Source organism: Aquarana catesbeiana, linkage group LG13 (assembly GCF_042186555.1).
Source record: "Aquarana catesbeiana isolate 2022-GZ linkage group LG13, ASM4218655v1, whole genome shotgun sequence".
In the NCBI taxonomy this organism is placed as follows: Eukaryota; Metazoa; Chordata; class Amphibia; order Anura; family Ranidae; genus Aquarana; species Aquarana catesbeiana.
Genome location: NC_133336.1, coordinates 238,020,708 through 238,041,569, shown reverse-complemented (window position 1 = coordinate 238,041,569; position 20,862 = coordinate 238,020,708). Strand labels below are relative to the sequence as shown.

General features: G+C 46.5%; 1 protein-coding gene across 1 annotated transcript; it reads right to left on the bottom strand.

The window, feature by feature from the left end:
• Positions 1–7,179: 7,179 nt before the first annotated feature.
• Positions 7,180–20,307, bottom strand: LOC141117039 (transgelin-2-like). Its single transcript, XM_073609623.1, has 4 exons — positions 20,072–20,307; positions 18,557–18,722; positions 8,983–9,085; positions 7,180–8,003 (listed from the first exon to the last, which is right to left on the bottom strand). Exons 1-4 carry the CDS (start codon positions 20,294–20,296, stop codon positions 7,931–7,933), a joined length of 567 nt encoding a protein of 188 aa, XP_073465724.1. The 5' UTR covers positions 20,297–20,307; the 3' UTR covers positions 7,180–7,930.
• Positions 20,308–20,862: the final 555 nt, after the last annotated feature.

The window sequence follows — 20,862 nt, the reverse complement described above, 5'->3', positions numbered from 1 at the left end:
TATGTCACTTTCCTGGTGCCTTCATGGCAGTATATGCATGGTTGGTTGCTCCGCCCCTGACCAAGCGTATGCTACCATGGATAGGCAACAGCAAACGAAAATTATGGAAAGGTAAGTATTCAATTTTGTCACTTTCCTGGTGCTTATATGTCACTATATGTCACCTTCCTGGTGCCTTCATGGCAGCATACGCATGGTTCTTTGCTCCGCCTCAAGCTGGTTGGTTGCTCCGCCCCAAGCTGGTTGGTTGCTTCGCCCCAAGCATACGCATAGCTGGTTGCTTCGCCCCCAACCAAGCGTATGCTGCCCTGGATAGGCACCAGGAAAGAAAAATTACAGAAAGGTAAGTATTCAATTTTGTCACGTTCCTGGTGCCTATATGTCACTTTCCTGGTGCTCATATGTCGCTATATGTCACTTTCCTGGATGGCAGCATACGCATGGTTGGTTGTCGCCTCAAGCTGGTTGGTTGCTCCGCCCCAAGCATACTCATTGTTGGTTGCTCCGCCTCAGACCAAGCGTATGCTGCCATGAATAGGCACCAGCAAAGGAACATTACAGAAAGGTAAGTATTAAATTTTGTCACGTTCCTGGTGCCTATTTGTCACTTTCCTGGTGCCATGCATATGCATGGTTGGTTGCTCCGCCCCCGCTCAAGCGTATGCTGCCATGGATAGGCACCAGGAAAGGAAAACTAGGGAAAGGTAAGTATTCAATTTTCTGTTTTCTGTAATCAAAATTTGTGCATTTCCAGAGCGTTTGATTGTATGTATTGGCTCAGCTGGCGAGGAATGTGGACAGAAGCTTTGCAGTTTCTCCTGCCCCCTCTCTCTCCCCAATCTGTGTTCCCTCCACCCAGTCTGTGTCATTCCTGCTGCTCTCCTCCCCCTTCAGCAATGGTAAATCTTAAAGCTGTCAGCAGATCAGCCTCTGATGTCTTTGATTTTAGGCACAGTGCCTGAAATAGAGAGCAACTGAGCATGTGCAGAGCAGGGAGAGATTGGAATTTTACACTGTGTAGGCACTGTAGCTGATCTTTGTATTCTGACAGCTGAAAGTCTCCAGCGGGGACGATGGCAATCTTAACTTGCGGTGAGGATTCCCCCATCTGCATCAAATGTGTGAATGGGGAAATCCAGTCAGTTTTTTCATTCTACTTTCTGGTTGAACGTCCAAAAACAGGCTCATCTATGATCTACTTTAGGTTACAAAAAAAATAAAAACGCACCTTTATGCACACACATAGATCTAAAAGGGCCCAGTAAGTGTGTGGGCAAGTAGTGTCTTGCAGCCCAGAGGCTGGAGTATTGTAGGCCACATTGAGGTTGCAGCTGCCTATTTGTAATGCTCCACCCAGGGGCCCCTCTCAGCCAGGAAAGAGGTCCAACAGCAGGCAGGACCACCTCTCCAACCATGGGCAGCCATAGCCTATACGCGGCGTCTAAAACGTTGTATATTCCTGCCCGCAACCGGTTCTCTTCAATGGGCAAATCCTCAGGACTCCACCCTGAGGCGTAACTAGAACCTTCAGGGCCCTACTGCAAAAAACTATAAAGGCCCCCCCCTCCCGATGTGGCAACCCTATGAGGGGGGTGGGGAATTGGATCAGCGAAAGCGGTGGTGATGGGGATGGGATAAGTCAACTGAGGGTGGTGGGGGTAATTGGATCAGTGGCAGCAGTGGTGGTGAGGGGGGTGGGATCAGTCCACTGATGGTGGAGGGGATGAGATCAGGGGCAGGGTGTTGGGGGGGAAGGGAGGGTAATTGGTGGCAGCGGTGGTGATCGGATGGGGATGACATCAGTGGAGGTGGCAGTGGTGGGCATAGGGATGACATCAGTGGCAGGGATAGGGATGACATCAGTGGCAGGGATAGGGATGACATCAGTGGGGGTGGTAATGGAGGTATAAAGATGACATCAGTGGAGGCGATGGTGGGGACCGGGATGACAACGGTGGCAGTGGTGAGGATAGGGATGACATCGGTGGTGGAATAGGAATGATATTAGTGGCAGTGGTAAAGATAGGGATGACATCGGTGGTGGGATAGGAATGATATTAGTGGCAGTGGTAAAGATAGGGATGACATCGGTGGTGGGATAGGGATTACATTAGTCGCAGTGGTGGTGAATCGAGATGACATCAGTGACAGTGGTGAAGTTAGGAATGACATTAGTGGCATTGGTGAGGATAGGGATAACATCGGTGGTGGGGATAGGGATGACATTGGTGGGATGACATTGGTGGCAGTGGTGGGGATCGGGATGACATTGGTGGCAGTGGTGGGGATCGGGATGACACTGATGGGAAGAGGGGTGGGATCAGTGGCACTCACCTGCTCTGTTTGTCTCTGCTCCCTACACATGCCCCCACTGACGCCTCTCCTGACATGGGGGCTCCTTGCAGAGCGGAGAGCTCCTCCCCCCTTCACTCTATTGGCCGTCAGCTGACTTTCTGCTCCAGTTTCCTCCCGACATCATGGCATCTGACTGCATTCTGGAGCAATAGGCTGCGGTCGCAAGTGCGACTTCTGCGACCCGCCACTAAAATGGAAAAGTTCCTTTTGGCCGGAGTGTTTTCCGCAGAACGTAGCAGTAGCGTACATGTGGGTCAATTGTGGTCAGGCCCTCTGACCTCCAGGGACCCCAGAGACGTTGTACCACCACCCCCGCACCCACCTGTGATTTATGTCCTACCTGCAGATCCCCACAGCTCGGCTTCTATTTGGTCCTCTGGAAAACACAAACTGTTGGATGAAGCGAGTTTGTGAACCCTGCAGTTATGACATTTCTCCAGCAGAGGGAGACAAAGTACCACAAAAGGGAAAATTGTCACCAAATAAAGTTCATAGGAACCATCCTATGTTTTAAAGCTCACGTGTTGCTGTTGGAGAGTTTTCCTCACTTCCTATCTGGTAAAATGTTGTCACCAGGACAGGAAGTGCAGAGAAATCTCTCTAATGGAGCTCTGGATGCAAGTAAAAACCTTGCAGGGGTTCTAACCCTTCACCATTCTTTACAACTTGTAGAAAAACAGTTTTGGCTGGTCATACACTTTAAGCACAAACATGGGTCTTAGTGACTCCCAGTGATCTTTAAACCTGTGTGGGCACTGACTATTTAGGGGTGGGTTCAAAGGAGGCACTCATTTGCATAATAGAGGGCAATGTTAGAGACAAAGGCAGAACTCCAGGCAAAACATTTTTATTTTGGTAGGAATACGGGCTGATTAGAACCTCTGTCAGGTTTTAATTGCTGTCTTTGTCCCCATTGGGAAGATTCTTCTAATTTCCAGTAAAGGAAATCTTCTATTTTTCCCTTCCCTGGTCGTCCCCAACCCCCCCCCCCCCCCCCATGCCTTTTAATTATAAAAAAAAAAATTGTGTTCATACATACTTTATTTTACATTTGAGTGATGTCATCACTGGGCCTCTGCGCTTCTCTATGCAGTGCAGGCAGATCATGGCTGGTGGGAGGGGCCGGCAGGGTGCTGTAAATAGCTGACCCATCGGCTCTGATGCAAGCAGTGGGAGGAGTTATGCAAATATCAAAATACCTGGATGGGTGGGTGTCAGTCTGAAGGAGTGGGCGATCCCAGGCTGGCTGTATCTGGATACAGGGCCAGGGACAGTCAGGCTAGGAAGGGGCGGGCCAAGGACCGTCAGGCTGGGAAGGGGCGGGCCAGGGACAGCCAGGCTGGAAAGGGGCGGGCCAGGGACAGCCAAGCTGGGAAGGGGCGGGCCAGGGACAGCCAAGCTGGGAAGGGGCGGGCCAGGGACAGTCAGGTTGGGAAGGGGCGAGCCAGGGACAATCAGGCTGGGAAGGGGCGGGCCAGGGATAGCCAGGCTGGGAAGGGGCGGAGAAGGGACAGTCAGGCTAGGAAGGGGACAGCCAAGGACAGCCAGACTAGGAAGTGGCAGACCAAGGACCATCAGGCTAGGAAGGGGCGTACCAAGAACCGATAGGCTAGGAAGGGGAGGGCTAAGGATTGTCAGGCTGGGAAGGGGCGGTCCAGGGACAGTCAGGCTGGGAAGGGGCGGTCCAGGGACAGTCAGGCTGGGAAGGGGCGGGCCAGGGACAGTCAGGCCAGGGACAGTCAGGCTGAGAAGGGGCGGTCCAGGGACAGTCAGGCTGGGAAGGGGCGGACCAGGGACAGTCAGGCCAGGGACAGTCAGGCTGAGAAGGGGCGGTCCAGGGACAGTCAGGCTGGGAAGGGGCGGACCAGGGACAGTCAGGCTGGGAAGGGACGGTCCAGGGACAGTCAGGCTGAGATGGGGCGGACCAGGGACAGTCAGGCTAAGAAGGGGTGGTCCAGGGACAGTCAGGCTGGGAAGGGGCGGACCAGGGACAGTCAGGCCAGGGACAGTCAGGCTGAGAAGGGACGGTCCAGGGACAGTCAGGCTGAGATGGGGCGGACCAGGGACAGTCAGGCTAAGAAGGGGTGGTCCAGGGACAGTCAGGCTGAGATGGGGCGGACCAGGGACAGTCAGGTTGAGAAGGGGTGGTCCAGGGACAGTCAGGCTAGGAAGAGGAGGGCCAGGGACAGTCAGGCTGGGAAGGGGCGGTCCAGGCACAGTCAGGCTGGGAAGGGGCGGGCTAGGCACAGTCAGGCTGAGGAGGAAGGCACTAGATGATGCTGGACGTCCTTCAGCCAGGAAATAAGACGGGGCTCCATCTGACTTGCTGCAGCTTCTAATGCACATGGTGAGAAGCTTACAGTATGCGGTGGCATCAGAGTCCAGGGGAGGATCCAGTACAACTGTGCACGATGAAGGGAAGGCCGGAGTTCCACTTTAGGGTTAATCAATGTTTCCATTACAGACTATAAGGTTCTGTTTGGAGCGTAGTTCCTCTTTCTTTTTTTTTTCTTTTCCTCTCAAACCCCAGCTGTGCCTAGTAACCCCCCAGTAACAGTAACCAGCTGCCTCCATCTGTCCCAGACCCCGCCCCCCCCCCCAACACCTCTGGCCTCTGTGCAGTCCTCCGGCTGGCTCGCCAATTATTCTGCTTGTATTTGTCTCTATGGTAAAATGTAAAAACAATTATAAATATCTGGGATTGAGCTGGAATTTTCCTGGGATTAGAATCCTCTTCCTCGCTCTCTCCATGTGTTTATTCATAAATATTTAATTTTTCCCACAGGGACTTCGTGTAAGGTGTAGCTTATAGAGGTTTGACATTCAGAGGAATAGTCCAACTGGGAAGAATTGGGGGAGGGGTGTATGGGTGAGTCAAGGGTGGATTAGAATTCAGGGCAAAGCTTCAGAGTCTCCCTAAACTTCCTTTCATATTACAGTGCTCTGATTTAGTCCACCCTGAACCCACTCATATTTGCCTCCTCCCATGCTCCTCAGTGGCTCCATTCCTCCAATTATCTAACTTCATGTAAGCTCCGGAGCTTATGGAAGGTTAATGATGTCCTCCTTACATGGTAATTGGCTGGTCATGCTAAAGCATTGTCTCATGGAAGGTGTTTTTTGGGTCAAGTGTGGCCTTTTACCCCCTTCTTATGGCCATCAGTGGCTTGAGAATTTAAAGAGACTCCATTGCTTTGTCCTAATAGCTAGTCCACCCTCAACCTACACCTCCTCCCCATGCTCCCCAGTCATTCCATTACTCCAACTGTCAAACCTTGTATAGGCTCCATGTTGGATGGAGTGGCTAGTGGCATGAGGAGAATGTTCCCAACCTTATGTAAAGTCTGACACCATCCAACATGGAGCTTACACTAGTTTGACAATCTGAGGAATGGATTGGCTGGAGAGCATGGGGGAAGGTCAGTATGAGTGGGTTGAGGGGGGGCTAGCATTCAGGGCAAAGCTACAGAGTCAGTTTTGCTTTTCAAACCACAGAAGGTTGCAAGGATGGGGCAAAAGGGCCACACATGACCAAAAAAATACCTTCCGTGATACAGTGCTTGAGAGCAAGTGGCCAATGTCCAAGATCGCCATGTGAAGTGGACGTCCTCAACCTTGTCTAAGCTCCAACGCCATCCAATAAGAAGCTTATGCTGGGTCGATCCATTCCTCAGATTGTCAAACCTTGCAAAAAAAAATGACCTTTTCCTCATGTGACGATCCTGGTGATTAGCCACCCCATCCAACATGGAGCTTGTTTGACAGCTGGAGGATAGGAGTGACTGGGGAGCATGGGGGGAAAAATGAGTCTGGGTAGGTTGAGGGTGGACTAGCTATTAGGACAAAGCAACAAAGTATCTTTAGCTTGTTAAACCACCGAAGGCCACAAGAAAGATGACAAAAGGGCCATGCATGACCCAAAAAAACATCTTCCATGATACAATGCTCTAGCATGAGCAGCCAATCGCCATGTGAGGATGTATTAACCTTGTGTAAGCTCCATCACCATCCAACATAGAGCTTACCCAAGGTTAAACAACTGAAGAAATGCAGCAACTGAGGAACATGGGAGCAGGTAAGGTGTTTTTGAGTCACCTGTGGCCCTTTTGCCCCCATTCTTGCACCCTTCAGTGGCTTCAGAATTTAAAGTGATTGTGTAGTTTAGCCCTGAATGCTAGTACACCCTCAACCCACTCAAACTTGCCTTTCCCCATCCCCCCCAGTCAATCCATTCCTCAGACTGTCAAACCTTGTGTAAGCTTCATGTTGGATGATGTCAGACCATACACAAGGTGGATCACATTTTCCTCATATGGCGATTTGCCACTCAATCCAACATGAAGCTTACACAAGGTTTGACAGTTGGAGGAATGGAGTGACTGGGGTCTGGGGAGCATGGGGGGGGGGGGGGGTGAGTATGTGTAGGTTGAGGGTGGACTAGCTATTAGGACAAAGCAACAGAGTCTCTTTAAGCCACCGAAGGCCACAAGGAGGGGGGGGGCAAAAGGGCCACGTGTGACCAAAAAACACCTTCCGTGATACAATGAGCAGCCAATCGCCATGTGAGGAGGATGTCAGTAACCTTGTGTAAGCTCCAATGCCAACAAACAAATGCTTACACAAATTTTGACAGATGGAGTGTATGAGGAGTATGGAAGGAGTTGAGTATGAGTGGGTTGAGGATGAAGTAAAACCTCCTTCCATGATAGGTGTTCTAACATGAGTGGCTGGTCATCAGGATTATCATATGAGGAGGCCGTCACCATCTCTTTGAAATTCAACGGCTGCAAGGACCCAAAAAAGAAAACCCGTCCATGGCAACACTCATACTTTATAAACATAGATTGGTCTTTATTCAGGTCAGAAATATATTTTTCAGTATCGGATCTGAAGATCAGACAGCAGAGCCAAAAAGATGCAAAGGTCCCACCCCAGTCCTTTTATTAAGAATGAATCTACAGCTAAAACTCTTGTTCCCTTCTTTTTTTCTTTTATTTACGCCAATAATGGTTTAATCACCAGCAACTGCAATAAGCTTGTAAAGCAGCATGGGAAATATCACCAGCCACAGAATCAGAAACCAAACAAAATCGTAAAAAAAATAAAAACAAAAAAAAAAACACAACTTTATCTCAAGGCTTAATTTGGTCACAAGACTATAAAAAAAGTAGCAGGCACATGTGGAATGTTAAGGCATTGCCGAACACCCAAAAAAACTTAAAAAATAATTTTCCCCCTGATGGACATAACAAAAACAAAAAAACACAGGCTTCTTTTTGATCCTGGTCTAAACAATCACATGCATTGGAGGACAACCGATGAGAAAGTATTGGACTCTTCCTTCTTGCCGATCACTTTGAGCAGGGGCCTAGACGCTGTCCTTGATGATTTCTGGGTACCGAGGACCAGGGAGGATAAGAGAAGAGAGCAGAAAAAGGAGACAGCTAGGAGATGAGTGCTTGACGTGTCCCGATTCTGGCCACGGGGGTTCTAGTGGTTTTGGCGTTCAGAGGATTTGCCTGGGCATGCCGTAACCGGTCATTCCGGACTGGGAGGCGCCCTTGTTGGTGCCAATCTACAGACCGATGACGCTTTGCCCTTCTTTTAGTTTGTCTTGAGTGAATCCACGCTTGATCTCCATGGATTTCCTAAAGTGGTAGAAAAAAAAATTATTTTTTAGCTGCGTCCTTTTTTACTCACCTTTTTTGTATGCCCCAGTTACCCCTGTTACATTTCTCATAACTGGCACAGCAGATGTGCAAACCCGGGAACTCCGCACAAGGATGGTGAGAGCCCCTCATAATGGACATGGCAGGTGTACAGACCCGGGCACATACAAATGGTGGGAATTCGTTACAATGGGCACAGCAAGTGTGCACATCCAGGAACTTAGCACAGGGCTAGTGGAACCCAACCATAATGGACACAGCAGGTGTGCAAGACTGGGGACTCAGCATAGGGTTTTGTGAAAACTCCTCATATCGGGCACAGCAGATGTACAAACCTGGGAACTCTGCGCAGGGATGGTGGGAGCCCCTCATAATGGGCACAGCAGGTGTACAGACGTGGGATTCGGCACAAGAAAGGTAGGATCCCCTTAAAATGGGCACAGCAGGTGTACAGACCCGGGAACTCAGCACAGGGATGGTGGGAACCCCTCATAATGGGCACAGCAGGTGTACAGACCCTAGAACTCAGCACAGTAATGGTGGGATCCTGTTACAATGGGCACAGCAGGTGTACAGACCTAGGAACTCAGCACAGGGCTGGTGGGAATCCCTCATAATGGGCACAGCAGTTGTACAGACCCAGGAACTCAGCACAGGGATGGTGGGAACCCTCATAATGGGCACAGCAGGTGCACAGACTGAGGAACTCAGCACAGGGCTGGTGGGAACCCCTCATAATGGGCTCAGCAGGTGTACAGACCTGAGAACTCAGTTAAGGGATCTATAATCCCCAAGAAATAGAAGAAGCTATCAGGGACTTTAACTCTCCAAGAATTCCTCAAACATTAAATCGTCAAGTCAAAATTTCAGTCACATGGTAGGAATAAAGAAACTTGTTTTGAAAATGTATTATTTGAACCTCCTTTGGTTTTACTTGTGAAAGGTAAGAATAACTTACTTGGGGAACCAGTTGGGGTCTCCTTTGAAATGTCCGTCGCCCTTTGTAACGGCTAAACTACCCAAGTTCTTCAAAGTTTGCTGGACCCTGGTCATGTCTTTTCCTGTGAAATAAATAAATGTTCAGTTTCATTGTAATTTTATCAATCGACTTGTTGCATTTGACTGTCAAAAAAACAAACAAAAAAAAAAATCTTCACTCGATAAGACTACTAAAAAGTGATATTAATGTTTTTTTCTTTCTTTAAGTTTTTGATGGAGTGAGGAAGAGTTGGAACCTGTTGCTGTTTTTCTGGGTCCCTATAGGGGAGATTTTCTCCCTCGTTTCCTGTTTTGCCCTGTCCCACCTTCACACGCGGGGTCTGATTGGAACAGGGAGTGGCGGGAAAATTCCCCAGTGGGTACCAAAAACTGACAGAAGTTCTAAACCTTCCTTGTTCATTTCCCTCAATTTTTTTTTTCTCCTCACTTCCAGTTGCATGTATGGGGTAAAAAGTGAGGATAAATCTCCCAAAAGGGCCCCCCCGCAGCAAAAAATAACCTCTCATGGGCTCTAAACCTTCACTACGCCATCCAAACTAAACAAAAAGTTTTGGCTATACATATTCTTTGGTGTCTGTCTTTAAAAAAAATCCCTTTTAAATATCTGTTTTGTAGGCCCAACTAAAGGGGTCTTTATAAAAAAAAATCACAAATAATTCTCATAAACGGACTAATATGTTTATAACCTATGAGTGTCAGCTCCATCTAGTGGCCATATGGTATTTTCCTGATTTGAGATTTTGCAATAAAATGCAGCACTATGGCCACTAGATGGAGCTGATGATCTTAAGAGGAAATAATCATATTAGGCAAAATATGGAGATTGGTGAAAGCTGTGTGAATGCTTGAGATATTAGCACAGCAGATTTCTTTTTTTATAAAGAAGACATGTGCAGTTGGTTTTGTTCCCAATCAAAAATCAAACAAAATTTTCTTTTCGGAGATTCGGATGTATCCGAATTTCCAGATTACATTAGTAATGAATTTAAACAAATGCAAAATAATGAAACAAAATTTCGCCCGAAGAAGAACGAATTATCTGAATTGGTTTCAAATTAGATTCAAATTCGAAATTAGAAATTGTAAAGAATATTGCTGATTTCTTTCAAAGACTCTGTGTATTAGTGTTAGAATGCAGCCCTCTTCCGAAATTCGCATTTCGAAAAGAATACAATAAAACAGAAAATAAAAGAATAGAATAGAAAAAAATCATAATTTGAATTTAGGATAGAATAAAATAGAATATATCTGTCTTTTGAAATTCGAAAAGAATAGAGTAAAACAGAATTAGAACAGAATAGAAAAAAAAAAAATAGGATTTTTTAAAAACAGCTTATCTGTAAAATCCTTTTCTTTCGATGGACATCACGGGACACAGAGCCACAGTAATTACTGATGGGTTATATAGGGTATCACTGGTGATTGGACACTGGGCACACCCTATACCTAGAAAGTTCAACCCCCTATATAATCCCTCCCCTTGCAGGGATACCTCAGTTTTGTAGCCAAGAAATATAGTGTATTAGAAGAGGGGCGGGACCTCTGTGTCCCATGATGTCCATCGAAAGAAAAGGATTTTACAGGTAAGCTGTCTTAAAAAATCCTATTTTCTTTCTCGAACATCACGGGACACAGAGCCACAGTAATTACTGATGGGATGTCCCAGAGAAATGCTATCTGAGGGGGGGGGGGACCACGATCAATTAGGGTGCAATCAGACCTGAGGACCCTGTACTGCTGCCTGCAGCACACTACGCCCAAAGGCGATATCCTCATGCCTTCTCACATCCACCTGATAGAATCTGGTGAATGTATGGAGTGAAGACCAGGTTGCGGCCTTGCAGATTTGAGCCATAGAGGCCTGGTGATGCACTGCCCAAGAAGCACCAATAGCCCTTGTGGAATGTGCCCTGATCTGAAACGGAGGAATCTTCTGTTTCAAACCATAAGCCTGAATAATCAACTGACGAATCCATTTAGAAATGGTAACTTTTGACGCTGCCTGTCCTCTATTGGGACCTTCCGGCAACACGAACAAAACATCCGTTTTGCAAATCTGAGCAGTTGCCTCGAGATAGGCCTTAACTGCTCTTACTACATCCAAGGAATGTAGAGATCTCTCTTCCGGAGAACAGGGATCTGGAAAAAAGGAAGGCAGAACAATGTCTTGGTTTAAATGAAAATCAGAAACCACCTTCGGTAAAAAAACTAGGATGAGGGCGCAGTACCACTCTATCCTTGTGTATAATCAAATAAGGATCCTTACAGGAAAGGGCTGCTAATTCTGATACTCTTCTAGCAGAAGAGATGGCCACCAGAAAAATTAACTTCCTTGTCAACAAGACCAAAGGAATCTGACTTATTGGTTCAAAAGGCTGTTTCTGTAACACAGCCAGGACCAAGTTCAAGTCCCAGGGGTTTAGGGGCGCTCTAACCGGAGGATTAAGACGCGTCACCCCCTGTATAAAGTTTCGGACCAAAGAATGCGAAGCAAGTGGCCGTTGAAATAATACTGATAAGGCCGAGACCTGGCCCTTGATGGTACTCAAGGCCAGCTTCATCTCTAAACCCAATTGTAGAAAATCAAGAATTCTACCTATGACATATTTTCTGGGATGCCGACCCCTGGATTCACACCAGGCTACATAAGCTTTCCAGACTCTATGATAAATCATTCTGGAAGTTGGCTTCCTTGCATTGATCAAGGTAGATATCACAGAACCTGAAAGCCCACGACTCTTCAGAACGTGGGTCTCAATAGCCAAACCGTCAAATTTAGCGTTTGTAAGGCAGGATGGAACACTGGACCTTGAGATAACAGGTCTGGGCGTACCGGTAGTGTCCACGGGGAACCCACCGTCATCCTTACTATTTCCGCATACCATGTCCTTCTGGGCCAAGCGGGGGCCACCAGAAGTATTGACTTCCTTTCCAGTTTGATCCTGCGAAAAAGTCGCAGCAGTAGCAGAATAGGCGGGAATGCATAAATCAGTGAGAACCGATGCCACGGAGTCACCAACGCATCCATCCCGCATGCAAGAGGATCTTTCGTCCTTGCCACAAATCTGTCTATCTTTTTGTTGAATCGGGATGCAAAGAGATCTACATCTGGAACTCCCCATTTTTGGCATATGGCCCAAAAGACGTCGGGATGCAGAGACCATTCCCCTGGAAGTAACTGCTGGCGACTCAAATAGTCCGCCTGCCAGTTCTCTATCCCCGGAATGAAGACTGCCGATATACATGGCACATGCTTCTCTGCCCAGACTAAGATCTGGTTCACCTCTTTTTGAGCGGCTCGGCTCCTGGTGCCTCCCTGATGATTGACATAAGCCACTGCTGTGGCATTGTCGGACTGGATCCTGACCGGGCAACCCTGTAGCCTGATAGTCCAGGCCTTTAGGGCTAGACCTACCGCACGGATTTCCAGAATGTTGATGGGTAAGGTCCTCTCTGTCTTGGACCATACCCCCTGAACCGCAGACTGTTCCAGAACTGCTCCCCAACCTGACAGACTGGCATCTGTTGTTACCACCGTCCAGGTAACCGGTAGAAAGGTGCACTAAAATAACTAATAAAAAAGAAATAACCGCGCTAAATATAAGTGAAACACGTGAAGCAATCTCAAAGACTTCCGTGAGGAAGTACATATATAAATACAAAAATGTTGAAAAATATTAAAAATTAAATTATGAAAAGTACATGGGTCAACACATGTATGTATGAATCAAACATGAGTGTCCATATGTAATATTTGCGAATAAAAATAAGTGTCCATATTGAGTAACAGAAAATAAAAATGTGAAGTGATGATCTGAAAACAGTCCAAGAAAGACCCCTTGGATGAATCCAACCAGAGTCAATGGTGTAAAAAATATGAGTGACAACCCATACAGTATCCGCAAATACCCAATAATTGCGCTTACCGCAAGGCAAGACCAGCCTGTATCACGTCTTGGTGTGGAGAATCCAGATGGTGCTCTTAGACTGTATACATCGTAGCTGAAAGGATGTAATGAGGACACCAAACTTCCATCTCATGGACATGTAAATAAAAGGAAACTGGCCATAGTGTAATACTGCCAAACTAATTAAAGTTTAGAAAAGGTAGAAAACTTACACTAGTGCATAAAGATACAGCAGGAAAAAAAAGGGAACTTAGAGTGAACACTAGCAAACTCAGTAGTGAAGATGAGACCCCACACTCCGTGCAAATATTGCGCTTACCACAAGGCAAGCCAACAACAGCTTGTGTTCAATAGCAGTATGAGAGATCCAATGGCGTTCTGGACTGCTTGCGGCAGGAACCGGGGGATACAGCAGAGACTCCAAAATGACATCTCACAAGCATGTAAATAAAAAGGAACTGGCCATAGTGTAATACTGATAAAAACGATTTAATAGATAAAGGTAGAAAACTCACATGAGTATGTAAAAATACAGCAAACAGCCGGCCAGCATAGCGAGCACCCGTCCACACTGAAAATGGCGATGACGTCAGAGCGTCAACCTCCTGACGTGCGTTTCACCACAGATGGCGTCGTCTGGGGAGGATTTCCCCTTCTGCAGGTTTTCGGGTATGAGCCACCAATTGAGGCTCTGACGCACCGCATGCGACAGGTGCATCGGAAAATCTAACGCCTGAACCTTCTTGTTCCAGGCCGACAGAATACTGTGTTGCAGTAGTCTTGCTTGGAACTGAGCATAAGGCACTGCTTCGAATGAAGACACCATCTTCCCTAGCAGCCTCATACAAAGGCGGACAGAAGGATCCCTCTTGGTCCTGACTGCCAGAATCAACTCCCGTAAAGCAGTGATTTTTCTGAGTAGAAATACTTTCTCCTGGCTTGTATCTATGATCAGACCTAAATACTCCAGTCTTCTTACTGGTTTTAAGAAAGACTTTTCTAGGTTGAGGATCCAACCTAGGTGTTCCAGATACTTGACTGTGGTTCTCAAGTTCCGCTTCAAGGAGGCTACCGACCGGTCTATCAGTAGCAGGTCGTCTAGGTATGCTATGACAGCTATACCCTGAGCCCTTAATCGGACCAGAGGAGGGGCCAAGACCTTTGTGAACACCCGAGGTGCAGTGGCTATCCCAAAAGGAAGAGCCACAAACTGGAAATGGCGCCCTCCTATCTCGAAGCGCAGAAACTTCTGATGAGCAGGAAAAATGGGCACATGCAGATATGCATCTCTGATGTCTATCGATGCCAGAAATCTCCTCCCTGCAGGGTGGAGACTACTGTCCGAATTGATTCCATGCGGAAGACCTGAATCCTTAGGAATCGATTCAGATCCCTTAAATCCAGAATGGGTCTGACAACCCCATTTGATTTTTGGACCGTAAAAAGGTTGGAATAGAAGCCCAATCCCTGGTCTTTTGCAGGAACCATCATTTTTTTTAACAAAACAAAGGTGCTTTATTGTCAAAGAAGGCAAAATTACAGAATACCAATTGACACAATACACAGCTCTGCATAGTAGGTACACATGCTTTAACACAATATGATCAATTCAGCATGTATAACAAGATAGCATTGTAAAAAGAAATTTCAATACCAGTAACCAAGTACTTCTGACTTTCCGTCCACTAGATCCACCCCAACCCACCAAATGTATTAGGAAACAGGATAGAGTGTATATCCCTAAGAGGCCATCCACGGAGCCCAAACTTTTTCAAACTTCCATGGACATCCACGGTTTATATACGTCATTCTGTACATGGGGATGGCTGCTTCAATCTCTGCCTCCCAGGCCGTAACCGACGGAGGGGAAGAATCAATCCACTTCATAAGGATTTCCTTTTTTGCATAAAAAAGAAGATAGGAAATTAGGAGTTTGAGATGATAGGGCCTTTGTTCATCATCAAACACTCCCAACAAAGCTAGCGCAGGCAGAACCGGAAGAGATACTTGCAGCGGGAACCATCATAATGACCTCCTGCGACAAAAGTCGATCTAACGCTAGAAGGAGCGACTGCTTCTTCTCTGGGTCTCTGGGAACACTTGATCTGAGGAACCGAGGAGAGGGAAATTCCTGAAACTCCAGCTTGTACCCTAAGGTTACTGTGGAGATTACCCATCTGTCCTGGAAGTCCTCCTGCCAGAGCTCTGAGAACTGTCGCAGTCTTCCCCCCACTAGAGCGAGCGGGGGCGCCCCTTCATGAAGAGGTCTTAGTGTTTTGCATAGTAGGCTTCTTCCCCCAGGACTTCTTTTTATCCTGGGGCTGACTCTTGTTTCTGAACCCAGACGGAGGAGACTGACGAGACTGCCTGGAGGCTGAAGCCCCTGGCGCTGGGGAAAGAGTCCGTTTGAAAGAGGGATGCTTACTCTTCTTCTTGACAGGTAAGAGAGTACTTTTCCCACCAGAGATCTTCTTGATATAGTCATCCAAGTCTTCTCCAAACAACCTTGCACCACGAAACGGAAACCCAGCCAGCAGCTTCTTACATGGTGCTTCGGCTGACCAATTTTTCAACCATAGGATTCTACGTATATGCACCAACCCCAGTGAAAGCCGAGAGGTTTGCACGATAGAATCTCTGATGGCGTCAACAACGTAACATAAGGCCGCAGGAAGGTTAGCCAACCCCTGGGCCTGCTGTTCAGGTAATACCTTGATAACCTGCTTAACATGGTCTCTTAGGTATTGACAGACCCCAATCGCTGCAACTGCAGGTTGAGCCACTAAACCTGCCAAGGAGAAAACATCCTTCAATAGGGATTCCATCTTTTTATCTACAGGATCCCTGAGCATCTGAGCACTGTCTACAGGACAAGTCAGACTATTATTTACGGAGGAAATGGCGGCATCAATGGCCGGTATTCCCCACATTTTAATAAACTTTTCTTCCATCGGATAAAGTGTTGAAAACTTTTTCGGTGGAAAAAAACGTTTGTCTGGGTGATCCCACTCAGAATAAATGAGCTTTTCAAGTAAACTATGAACAGGAAAAGCATGTGCTGTTTGAGGAGGCTTCAGTGACCCCAAAGAAGAAGAGGGTTCTTTAACTGATTCAGGTACAGGCAACTTAAATGTGGAGTGGACCAATCCAGTAAGGATCGACACTAAGACTTTCTCCTCCTGGGAAGTCGCAGAGGGTCCCTCTCCACCTGATTCCTCCAAAGAGGAATCATCCGCCCCATCCCGATCCTCTGAAAGGGATTTGTCTCCTTTATCCCAGAGCTCCTCTTCCTGAGGGTCTAGGGAAACAGAGGAAGGCCTAGTGCGTTTTCTTCCACTGAGTGAAGATGTAATCACGGCCATTAATCTCTCCTCTAAACCACTAATGGTTGAGGAAAAAACCTCCTGTGTAATGTATACAGGGGCTGAAGTGCCGGAGGCAGGTATAGCCCCTGACACCAATGGCTCCCTCTGACTAGCCGTCCCTGGCCCCTCAGGGGGGGAGGATGCTGCAGAAAGGGGGTCCTCAGAACCTGACCGAGATCCCCTAGAGTCTCTGGTTCTTGGGGTGTTTGAACCTCTTCTACCCATAGTGCAAAGCAACAAGGTGGAGGTATCACAAAATGAACACTGACTGCTGAGCGATGTAGTCCGGCTAAAAGCCCTGCTACCAAATGCTCAGTCTGGTGTTACCTTAGTAAATGCTGCCTAGGAGAATGCCTGTGTCCCACCTTACATGAGACCTGTCAGCTCTGTGTCCCTCCAAAGGCTGTGTGCACCTGTACAGAGTGCTTTAATAGCCTGCAGCTGGCCTGAGTGGACGTCTAAGCACCTCCTCGAATTTCCAAAAAACGAGCGCTTCCCGCGCTGGCCGACCCTCCGGAAATAACATGGAGGAAGGCTGGGGGAGGGGGAGGAAGGAGAGAGGCCGGTAGTGATGGGGCCCCTGTAATGGCAGCAATGGCGGCAATAGCGGCGGCGGTGCTCGAGCGGTGTACTACCGCTTTTTGAGACCCCTGTGGCCTCCCCCTAGCCTGGGGGAACATTCATGCAGGAGATATTCCCCCATCCCATCCTACCTGGAGCCGGCCGGAGACGATGTGCAGCGTGAGAACACTGAGACCGACATCAGCATGACAAGGTATGTGCTCTTGGCAGCCCCCGGTGGTCACAATAGGCATAGCATGCATATACCTTAAAGGAGAAAACCTACTAGAATTAAAAAATTCTGTGGAATCTCCTCTTACCTTATCCAGTCGCTGGGTTCTGTTATACAGACCCAATCTTCACCTCTCACGGTGGGCTCCGTTTGAAAAAACCGTCAGAGACTGGGGCCCCCTACGAATAGGGGGATCCTGCAGTTCTGGCCCTGTAAAACACCCGGCTAGAAATTAGGCTAGAAAAACCATTTTCTAATATGCGGGGTCCAGCTCTCTAAAAAGAGAAGCGTTACAGGTAAAACCTCGTTTCTTCAGACACGAGGCCCGGGTACCATCCAATTCGGCCACGAAAGGACACTGAATGGATCCAGTTCGCCTGGTTTGCCCCAGTATAGGATATAGGATATTCCCCTTTGGAGCTCAGCACAGGACATCTTTACACGTCCATCACCTAAGACACTGGCGTAAAAACTGAGGTATCCCTGCAAGGGGAGGGATTATATAGGGGGTTGAACTTTCTGATAGGGTGTGCCAGTGTCCAATCACCAGTGATACCCTATATAACCCATCAGTAATTACTGTGGCTCTGTGTCCCGTGATGTTCGAGAAAGAAATATAGAATATAATAGAATATAGCCATTTTTCGAATAGAATAAAATAGAATGTAGCCGTCTTCCAAAATTTGAATTCTGAAAAGAATAAAGTAGAAAAGAATAGAAAATAAAGGAATAGATCAGAAAAAAATAGAATAAAAAAGAATATAGCCCTCTTCCGAAATTAGAAAATAAAAAACAGAATCAAATAGAAAAGAATAGAGTAAAACAACAGAATAGAATAGAAAATAAAGGAATAGATCAGAAAAAATAGAACAAAATAGAATATAGCCGTCTTCCAAAATTTGGATTTTGAAAAGAATAAAGTAGAATAAAACAGAATAGAAAAGACTAGATTAAAACATTAGAATAGAATAGAAAATAAAGGAATAGATCAGGAAAAAAATAAAATATAACCGTCTTCTGAAATTTGAATTTTGAAGTTTGACATTTAAATAGAATGAAATTTCGAATTTCAAATAGAATGGAACCAGTTATTCTTCACAATGCATTTGGATGGATTCAATATTTTCTATTCCAATTTGATTTGAATACTTCAAATCCATCTAAAAAATTTGAATCCAGTCAAAAACAAAACAAAATGAAATGACACGAATTTCATTACGAATGCAACAAAACAAAATTAGTAACTTAACAAATCGACCCGCAACAAAAAAACACATTTTTTGGTTTTTGCACATGTCTAGTGGGCTTACAGAAGAGAGAAAGGTGAGAATGGGCTCAAAAGTAGTCGAAAGGTGTGTGTGTGGTGATTGGGTGGGGATGGGGGGAGGGGACGCAGATTCTGCAGAACTACAGGTGCTGAAAAGTGTTGTAGTCCTTCAAACATGGACATTATTTTATGGTTCTCACCTTCCCACAAATCGGCGGTCTGGAATTGGTCAGCAGCCGCTATTCCATATTTCTCGCAGGCCTTCAGGAACTGGGACACCTGCTCGATCTGTTTAAAGGGCAGATTGGAGGACTGGATTTTGCTCACTGAACCCGGAGCAAGGGAGTTAATCAGATAACACAAGATCTGTAGAGGAAGAAGAAGGGAACTTGGTGAGGTTCACCAACACTCTGTACAGGCTGTACAGGCCTCTTCTTTTCTGCTGACCTGCCTAACAACTGCATTTCTCAAGGTGCAAGTTCACCCAATCACCTGTTAAACTTTCTACTCTTTATAAATCTCATCACTGACCTGCTGTGATTTTAATGAATATCATGGTTGGGATTTTGGTCTTCTTTGTAATAGGTAAACCTCTAATAACAATGGATTCGATAAAGTAAACTTGTCATGTACCTTTTGTCAAGACTACCCTTACCATTGAATGTACAGCTTCAAGTTCTGACATTCCCCCACAGTCCCGTTATCCAATTAGAGACCTTAAAGGCCATTTATGAGATTTGCCCCACTGGAAAAGGAGTGGCAGGTTTGGACCAAGGCTTCTGGAAGTCACAAAAAGCAAAGGCCTTGCTTGGGTGGATAAGTTCTGGAGATTCAGGGCTTCAAATGGGGTGATCTGGGCATAAATAATGGTATAGCTAAATACAAACTTACATTGCTGTTAACCTGTGCTTTGCCCATGAAAGGCAAGGCAACATCTTCAGTTGCCCCAGAACATACAGAAATACCCAGTATGGAAGAAGCATATAACTTTTTCCCCTATCTTCCATGTTATAGCCCTGAATAACTGAATAGCCAATCACTACACCCAACTGCAGTCAATTGGGGGTTGGGTTAGACATTAGACCCGAGTAAGCTCCAACCAGATTGAGTTTTTAAAGCAATGGAAGGTCGGTCAAGCAACTATTTCAATTATGACTATAGACCTTAGATGATAGTATCCTAATTCAGCCAATTTCCAGCAGATCATGAGATGATCTAATGGTTATGGGGCACTGAAGGAGACCACCAGCCAAGTCTGGCCAGGAAGGGGAAATCTGGATCGTCAAGTTGGGAAAGCCTGTCTTATCCCCTTTGAGAAGAATGATGCCCCATCATTGGTGTTAGTAGGAGGAATGGTGCCCCATCATTGATGTCAGTGGGAGGAATGTTCCCTCCAGTGCCAGATAAAGGCAAGCAAAGAGCCACATCCAGCCCGCAGGCTGTAGTTTGGAGACCACTGGTCTATGGCAACAATGCGTGATTTGGCTTTAGAAGTTCACCACAATAGAAAACTTTAATCCGCTATTAATTTTATACCCATAATACCTATTTCACGTTGGAAAGGCAGGTCCTCCCACTACAATAGTTGTGGAGGCATGGTCTACCTTCTGTCCCACCAAAAGAATACTGCTGATTACTTTTGGTTCTATCAAACTTCCAACGACCTCCCTACACAAAGACAGGTAAGTGACCCATCATCGATCTAGTCTACTCACCACGCCATCCTTCAACCACTTCTGAAAGCCAATTTGCCCAGCCTCCTCCGGTTCGCCAACCTTATTGTTGCACTGAGCACTAATCCATTGCACCAGGATGTTCTCCAGCTCCGGGTCGTACTTCTGGTCAATCTTCAACTGGTCTTCTCTGCTCAGTCCATAGGATGGTCCTTTGTTTGCCATTTTGTAAGTGTTGGTAGTTGGGGTTTTTGCAAGAAAAAACATTGAAGCAAATATTACTACAGTTCGATGATCACATAACAGGCTTCTTAAAGTAGACTTTTCTATGCTTCCACAAGCCAGCAGGAACAATGTCCTCCTTATAAAATCCCATTATTTTAAGTAAAAAAGTGCAAAAAAAATTCTGCTCCCCCGCACATTCAAACCCCTGAAAATAGAGGGAAGCATAGTTATTCGGTCCTGGGACTATAGTGCCTGATAAGCCTTCAAGGAAGCCACCATGTTGATCCCACCCAAGAGTCAGAAGACTTCAGGTCCAAAGTATGTTTTCCTGATACTCCTAGAGATGCCCCTTCTTTTCTTATGTTTTGAGCTCCCCCACATGACCTAATTCCTGGGCACAGATCAGATGACCCTAATGATAAACTGCCACAAATAAGCGTCTCTTTTTTTTTATTCTGGGGTGCACCCCATTGGCATCCCCAGTACTGTGACCAAGCTGTCATGGACTGCTCACACTCAACTACCAGGAAACAGGATCCCGGGACTGAGCCATAGCGGGACAGCTTACTAAAAAGCGTGACCATCCCGGCAAATCCGGTACAGTTGGC